The 8497-nt window shown below is 48.1% G+C and overlaps 1 protein-coding gene across 1 annotated transcript; it reads right to left on the reverse strand.

Annotated features, from left to right (window-relative positions):
* Positions 1-207: 207 nt before the first annotated feature.
* On the reverse strand, positions 208-8497 carry LOC142183267 (killer cell lectin-like receptor subfamily B member 1B allele B). Its single transcript, XM_075258295.1, has 6 exons — positions 8485-8497; positions 7837-7932; positions 3808-3888; positions 2311-2459; positions 2087-2199; positions 208-343 (listed from the first exon to the last, which is right to left on the reverse strand). Exons 1-6 carry the CDS (start codon positions 8495-8497, stop codon positions 208-210), a joined length of 588 nt encoding a protein of 195 aa, XP_075114396.1.

Below are 8497 nucleotides of genomic sequence, written 5' to 3' on the forward strand. Positions count from 1 at the left end.
CTATATACCATTATACGCCAAGGTCTTGATTTGTATATATGATTTCTATAATTAAAAATGCAAATAGTTTGTGGCCAATATAAGATATTCATCTTTACGCTGTGAGATTTGACTTATACTGTTTATAAGGCTCAGATGTAATCAAAAATTCCCAAATGTCCTTTGTCTCCTTCCTATGGTATAAGGTCCCCTATACAATGTTACATCTTAGCTCTGAGACAGTCGGATCCTCACAGCTTTCTTCTGACAGATCCATCTGTTTGTAGAATTGCAGTTGGTCTGATGATAAACAGATGTAGCCAGTGACATACAGAGTCCTGGTGGTCGTGTCCTTATCTGGATCCTGAGCAACAAGAGATTAAAACAAGGAAACAATAAGGAATCAGCAATGTATTATATTATTTATACAGCCCAGTAACATTCCCTATGGAACATTATACAGAATCCATTGTATAGCAATATGTGTGTTAGGATTGTGCAGAAGCTGCGGCCATGCGATGGGCGTCGCTGCCTGTTCTTCTGTACAGTCCAGGGTTGCAGGGGTTAACCTGCCTTGCAACAGCCGGGTGTTGTTGAGTCTTTGATGGACTGGTGTGTCGACCAATGGACGCTGGGATTGGGCAGCTGGGCTATTTGCTGGTGACCGCCCCTTGCCTATATAAGGGGGCTGGCCTGATCACCCGGCCCCCTCACCCGATCCACTCTCAAATCTGAAATCCTAAATCGTGCGTGCGTGCGTGCGTGCGTGCGTGCGTGCGTGCGTGCGTGCGTGCGTGCGTGCGTGCGTGCGTGCGTGCGTGCGATTGGGTTCCAGTCTGTATAACCATAGTTGGCCTAGCTAGAAATTACCCCTGAGACAGCAATGCCACTGGTAGTCAGGCACCATGCTGCCGTGTGTGGTAGAATATCAGTTGGCCTTAGCTAGCTTCACCCCTCAGTTACTGTTCACACTGAGAGTTTGGCAGTAAGCAGCCTTGGTGGTTGTGTAGAACTGGAAGCACACAGTGTTGCTTGGTCTCTGGCTAGTCCTGGAGTTCAGGCTAGCCAGTTTATTTGTAGTGGCTGCTCAGACTGCACTGGTCTCTGTGAATGGCAACAGAGCAAACCTGGTTGTTTTATTTAGTTGGCAGTGACACTAACTGTCAGACAGTGTTCACATCAGGTTGTTTCGCAGTTCAGAAGCCCAGAGGGCTCCGCAGGGTTTTCATTTTTTTTTTTTAATTTTAATAAACCCTGCTGACCATAACAGTGTGTTACACTACTTATCTCTTTCCTGACCTGATCTCTGAGATACCTGAGTGACCTTACATGTCTCCGTCCCTGCCTGATACCGACGTGTGTGACCAGTCCAGGGCAGGAGAGGAAGCTGAACATGGCGCACACACACATAGCCTTAAAAATGTGTATCCTCGGCCTTTCATTGTTCGCCACAGGTGCCCTTTCCATCTTGTGCTGGGGCCACATTGCTGGAACCTCTGAGCCTCACACAATCACTGAGATCAATCACTTTCCCCTCTCTTCCTCCATACACTTCTATAGTAAAGCCTCCACAGTTGGATACAGTTCATTTAGAAATCAGAAGACAACTAAGCAGTGTAAATTCTCCTGCACACGACCGTAGTGATCTGCAAATACTGATCCAAAAGTCTTGTTAATGCCGCAAATGTGGATAAAATAGAAATGAAGGCGTCTGTGATCTGTAATGGCGAAGGAGACTTCTGGTCTATCTAAGAAACATCCTTAGAAGCCTTTAGCGTTTATAGGTTCTATGACAAGGTTTCTTATACTCCGCTGAAATAGTCATTTATGGAAAGTTGTATTATAATTAGAGGTCACTTTACCCCAATTCCATGACTGATGATTTAGAAAAGAAAAATCTATGAGGTGTGACCGTAAGATCAGCGGTGAATGAACTGTCCTGTAACTTGTCACCCATTCACATTAGAATTGCAAATAACCAACCTATCAGATACTGAAATGTCTTCTCACAATCCATAGCTATAAAGAGAGGAGAAAGCCAGGATATCTTATATGTACTGACAGTCACTGTAATAACCAGGGTGTAGTAGTGTCAGGAGTCACTTACAAGCTGCTGTTATAAGGTTCTCCATCCGCCCATCTCCAGTCATCTCCATCATAGTGAAGTCCTATCCAGTATGTGTCCTCTCCTCGCTGTCTGATAGATCTCTGTATAATCTCCTGTAATAATAAACATTCATCATATGAGATATAGAACTAGATAAGATGATACAGAGACTGGAGCTGGTGTTACTGTTATCATGTCCTTATACATTGTCATACAGCTCATACCTCTTGTTCCTTATCCTTTATGGCCACTAGATCCGCTCCCATCATCTTACAATGATCCCGACTCTGATTCCATGTTTTGTCTGATACATCTGAGTAGTAATAGCAGCGACCTCCATGTAGGAACCAACCGTAAGGACACAGAAGACATCCTGTAATATAACAATAAGGAAGACACAGAAGACGTCCTGTAATATAACAATGAGGACACAGAAGACGTCCTGTAATATAACAATGAGGACACAGAAGACGTCCTGTAATATAACAATGAGGAGGACACAGAAGACGTCCTGTAATATAACAATGAGGAGGACACAGAAGACGTCCTGTAATATAACAATAAGGACACAGAAGACGTCCTGTAATATAACAATAAGGAGGACACAGAAGACGTCCTGTAATATAACAATGAGGAGGTCACAGAAGACGTCCTGTAATATAACAATGAGGAGGACACAGAAGACGTCCTGTAATATAACAATGAGGAGGACACAGAAGACGTCCTGTAATATAACAATGAGGAGGACACAGAAGACGTCCTGTAATATAACAATGAGGAGGACACAGAAGACGTCCTGTAATATAACAATGAGGAGGACACAGAAGACGTCCTGTAATATAACAATGAGGAGGACACAGAAGACGTCCTGTAATATAACAATGAGGAGGAGACAGAAGACGTCCTGTAATATAACAATGAGGAGGACACAGAAGACGTCCTGTAATATAACAATGAGGAGGATACAGAAGACGTCCTGTAATATAACAATGAGGAGGACACAGAAGACGTCCTGTAATATAACAATGAGGAGGACACAGTAGACGTCCTGTAATATAACAATGAGGAGGACACAGAAGACGTCCTGTAATATAACAATAAGGAGGACACAGAAGACGTCCTGTAATATAACAATGAGGAGGACACAGAAGACGTCCTGTAATATAACAATGAGGAGGACACAGAAGACGTCCTGTAATATAATAAGGAGGACACAGAAGACGTCCTGTAATATAACAATGAGGAGGTCACAGAAGACGTCCTGTAATATAACAATGAGGACACAGAAGATGTCCTGTAATATAACAATGAGGAGGACACAGAAGACGTCCTGTAATATAACAATGAGGAGGACACAGAAGACGTCCTGTAATATAACAATGAGGAGGACACAGAAGACGTCCTGTAATATAACAATGAGGAGGACACAGAAGACATCCTGGAATATAACAATGAGGAGGACACAGAAGACGTCCTGTAATATAACAATGAGGAGGACACAGAAGACGTCCTGTAATATAACAATGAGGAGGTCACAGAAGACGTCCTGTAATATAAGTGACTGTGTGTCAGTGGCTGTGGCAGGTTTTCTCTTATATTAGTGTTGTGTTACATTGGTGATATAATGTATAAGGTCCATTGTACAGACTCCATCTTACCTTATAGTAATACAGCATCTCACCAGCTCATGTGACTTTGTATAGAGAGAACTAGTCACTTACCAGAAGATCTGTCCGTCACGCTCACACAGAGCTCCTGAGAAATATTCCTTAGACGTAGCTCATTTCTATTTTTCTCTTTGTCTGTGTAATACATTGACATAAATAAGATTAATGGAGTATTCCGATCTCAAGGATCCTATCTATATTGGTAGCTTATTTAAATTGAAGAGTTTTCCTAGATATATTGTTTTAGCAATTCTGCTTTGTTTTCCTGCTAAGTGAAATTATTCCTCCCATTGTCTACATAACGTTTCCATGGAGGCGGACCTGTGTGATAAGACAGGACAGATGACATCACTACCTGATCTCACTGTTATCTGCAGTTCTGCCAGTTTCATGTCTGTTATCTCTCTAAACATACAGATAACACTGAGTCTGTTCCCTAGAAGTATCTGCATATTGTGTCATCACATTTCTAGTAATAATAAGTATTGTGATATTTCATAGTGTCCTGTTCAGTAAGCTGGGGGGAGACGGCTTTGACGGTTTGATAAGGAATACAGGAAGTGAGAAGAAGAGACAGCAGGAAAAACTGCTGAGACAGAAGAAGCAGGGGGAGCAACAAAGGAGATGTTACTATGAGGGGAGGGGGAGCAACAAAGGAGATGTTACTATGAGGGGAGGGGGAGCAACAAAGGAGATGTTACTATGAGGGGAGGGGGAGCAGCAGGGGAGATGTTACTATGAGGGGAGGGGGAGCAGCAGGGGAGATGTTACTATGAGGGGAGGGGGGAGCAGCGGGGAGAGATGTTACTATGAGGGGAGGGGGATCAGCAGGGAGATGTTACTATGAGGGGAGGGGGAGCAGCAGGGGAGATGTTACTATGAGGAGAGGGGGAGCAGCGGGGGAGATGTTACTATGAGGGGAGGGGGAGCAGCAGGGGAGATGTTACTATGAGGGGAGGGGGAGCAGCGGGGGGAGATGTTACTATGAGGGGAGGGGGAGCAGCGGGGGGAGATGTTACTATGAGGGGAGGGTGAGCAGAGGGGGAGATGTTACTATGAGGGGAGGGGGAGCAGCAGGGGAGATGTTACTATGAGGGGAGGGGGAGCAGCAGGGGAGATGTTACTATGAGGGGAGGGGGAGCAGCGGGGGAGATGTTACTATGAGGAGAGGGGGAGCAGCGGGGGAGATGTTACTATGAGGAGAGGGGGAGCAGCAGGGGAGATGTTACTATGAGGGGAGGGGGAGCAGCGGGGGAGATGTTACTATGAGGGGAGGGGGAGCAGCAGGGAGATGTTACTATAAGGGGAGGGGGAGCAGCGGGGGGAGATGATACTATGAGGGGAGGGGGAGCAACAAAGGAGATGTTACTATGAGGGGAGGGGGAGCAACAAAGGAGATGTTACTATGAAGGCAGGGGGAGCAACAAAGGAGATGTTACTATAAGGGGAGGGGGAGCAGCGGGGGGAGATGTTACTATGAGGGGAGGGGGAGCAACAAAGGAGATGTTACTATGAAGGCAGAGGGAGCAACAAAGGAGATGTTACTATAAGGGGAGGGGGAGCAGCGGGGGGAGATGTTACTATGAGGAGAGGGGGAGCAACAAAGGAGATGTTACTATGAGGAGAGGGGGAGCAGCAGCGGAGATGTTACTATGAGGGGAGGGGGAGCAACAATGGAGATGTTACTATGAGGGGAGGGGGAGCAACAATGGAGATGTTACTATGAGGGGAGGGGAGCAGCGAGGGAGATGTTACTATGAGGAGAGGGGGAGCAACAAAGGAGATGTTACTATGAGGGGAGGGGGAGCAGCAGAGGAGATGTTACTATAAGGAGAGGGGGAGCAGCGGGAGAGATGTTACTATGAGGGGAGGGGGAGCAACAATGGAGATGTTACTATGAGGGGAGGGGGAGCAACAATGGAGATGTTACTATGAGGGGAGGGGGAGCAGCAGAGGAGATGTTACTATAAGGAGAGGGGGAGCAGCGGGAGAGATGTTACTATGAGGGGAGGGGGAGCAACGGGGGAGATGTTACTATGAGGGGAGGGGGAGCAGCAGGGAGATGTTACTATGAGGGGAGGGGGAGCAGGAGGGGAGATGTTACTATGAGGGGAGGGGGAGCAGCAGGGAGATGTTACTATGAGGGGAGGGGGAGCAGCGGGGGGAGATGTTACTATGAGGGGAGGGGGAGCAACAAAGGAGATGTTACTATGAAGGCAGGGGGAGCAACAAAGGAGATGTTACTATAAGGGGAGGGGGAGCAGCGGGGGGAGATGTTACTATGAGGAGAGGGGGAGCAACAAAGGAGATGTTACTATGAGGAGAGGGGGAGCAGCAGCGGAGATGTTACTATGAGGGGAGGGGGAGCAACAATGGAGATGTTACTATGAGGAGAGGGGGAGCAACAAAGGAGATGTTACTATGAGGGGAGGGGGAGCAACAATGGAGATGTTACTATGAGGGGAGGGGGAGCAGCAGGGGAGATGTTACTATGAGGAGAGGGGGAGCAACAAAGGAGATGTTACTATGAGGGGAGGGGGAGCAACAAAGGAGATGTTACTATGAGGGGAGGGGGAGCAACAATGGAGATGTTACTATGAGGGGAGGGGGAGCAGCGGAGGAGATGTTACCATAAGGAGAGGGGGAGCAGCGGGAGAGATGTTACTATGAGGGGAGGGGGAGCAACAATGGAGATGTTACTATGAGGGGAGGGGGAGCAACAATGGAGATGTTACTATGAGGGGAGGGGGAGCAGCAGAGGAGATGTTACTATAAGGAGAGGGGGAGCAGCGGGAGAGATGTTACTATGAGGGGAGGGGGAGCAGCGGGGGAGATGTTACTATGACGGGAGGGGGAGCAGCGGGGGAGATGTTACTATGAGGGGAGGGGGAGCAGCAGGGAAATGTTACTATGAGGGGAGGGGGAGCAGGAGGGGAGATGTTACTATGAGGGAAGGGGGAGCAGCAGGGGGGAGATGTTACTATGAGGGGAGGGGGAGCAGCAGCGGAGATGTTACTATGAGGGGAGGGGGAGCAGCGGGGGAGATGTTACTATGAGGGGAGGGGGAGCAGAGGGGGAGATGTTACTATGAGGGGAGGGGGAGCAGCGGGGGAGATGTTACTATGAGGGGAGGGGGAGCAGCGGGGGAGATGTTACTATGAGGGGAGGGGGAGCAGCGAGGGAGATGTTACTATGAGGGGAGGGGGAGCAGCGGGGGAGATGTTACTATGAGGGGAGGGGGAGCAGCGGGGGAGATGTTACTATGAGGGGAGGGGGAGCAGCGAGGGAGATGTTACTATGAGGGGAGGGGGAGCAGCGGGGGAGATGTTACTATGAGGGGAGGGGGGAGCAGCGGGGAGAGATGTTACTATGAGGGGAGGGGGGAGCAGCGGGGAGAGATGTTACTATGAGGGGAGGGGGATCAGCAGGGAGATGTTACTATGAGGGGAGGGGGAGCAGCGGGGGAGATGTTACTATGAGGGGAGGGGGAGCAGCAGGGGAGATGTTACTATGAGGGGAGGGGGAGCAGCAGGGGGGAGATGTTACTATGAGGGGAGGGGGAGCAGCAGCGGAGATGTTACTATGAGGGGAGGGGGAGCAGCGGGGGAGATGTTACTATGAGGGGAGGGGGAGCAGCGGGGGAGATGTTACTATGAGGGGAGGGGGAGCAGCGGGGGAGATGTTACTATGAGGGGAGGGGGAGCAGCGGGGGAGATGTTACTATGAGGGGAGGGGGAGCAGCGGGGGAGATGTTACTATGAGGGGAGGGGGGAGCAGCGGGGGAGATGTTACTATGAGGGGAGGGGGAGCAGCAGAGGAGATGTTACTATGAGGGGAGGGGGAGCAGCAGAGGAGATGTTACTATGAGGGGAGGGGGAGCAGCGGGGGAGATGTTACTATGAAGGAAGACAAAGTATTTTCTTTATATCCATCTCTACACTAGTCTTGAGTACAAGATACAAGCAAGTCAAATTCAAGACAAGATGTCACCAAGGATGTTGCACCTTCGGAGTCTGTGTGTAATCCTGAGCATACAAAGCCCTGATATCTGTGACAATGACCAGGAAGAGTTGTCAGACTTACCACGAGCTCCAATAATGCGGATGAGGATGATATTAACCCCTAAGAGGATGGAAATAACCACAAATTTCCAGGAAGGTCTCCAGAGCTTCTGCTTATCTGGGAGGATAATAAATACAATGTAACTATTAAGAATCAACATTGTAAATATTGCATAAACTGCAAAAACTAGAAGACAGTATATAATATTCTTGTCCGTTCGCTATAAGGCAGAACACTCCGGCCTCCCCCTCCCCCCCTCCGGATTATTAAGTTCAGGTGTTTTATCTGCGCCCATAAAGTCATGTGACACAAGCTCCGAGCGCGGCAGCCTGTACATTGTATACCAGACACAGCAACAAAATCTGTTCACTAGAATGGATCTAATACCCAACCGGTCTTATGTGCAGATGAGGTCTTTAGAGCAAACCATATTAAAGTTCTGTTCCAGAAGGAATACCCCTTTAACCCTTCTGTGACGCAGGCGTTTTAGGTTTTAGGTTTTTTTACTCCAAAAGCCTTAGCTTTCTTATTATTTTTCTTTCACGTAGTCGTATGCGAGCTTGATATTTGCAGTTGTTCTTCAAAATAGTCCCATTTATTATTCTGTGCAATGTCCTGGGAAGCGGGGACAATAGTATATTAGGATAATAAAGTTGGGTTTTCACTTACCCGGTGTCTCCAT

This window comes from Leptodactylus fuscus, chromosome 10 (assembly GCF_031893055.1).
Source record: "Leptodactylus fuscus isolate aLepFus1 chromosome 10, aLepFus1.hap2, whole genome shotgun sequence".
NCBI lineage: Eukaryota > Metazoa > Chordata > Amphibia > Anura > Leptodactylidae > Leptodactylus > Leptodactylus fuscus.

Coding starts and splice junctions, on each gene's coding strand:
- LOC142183267 (XM_075258295.1), bottom strand. Junction 2,460..3,807: donor CGTGACGGACAGATCTTCTG/GTAAGTGACTAG, acceptor GTTATATTACAG/GATGTCTTCTGTGTCCTTAC. Junction 2,200..2,310: donor TAAAGGATAAGGAACAAGAG/GTATGAGCTGTA, acceptor TTATTATTACAG/GAGATTATACAGAGATCTAT.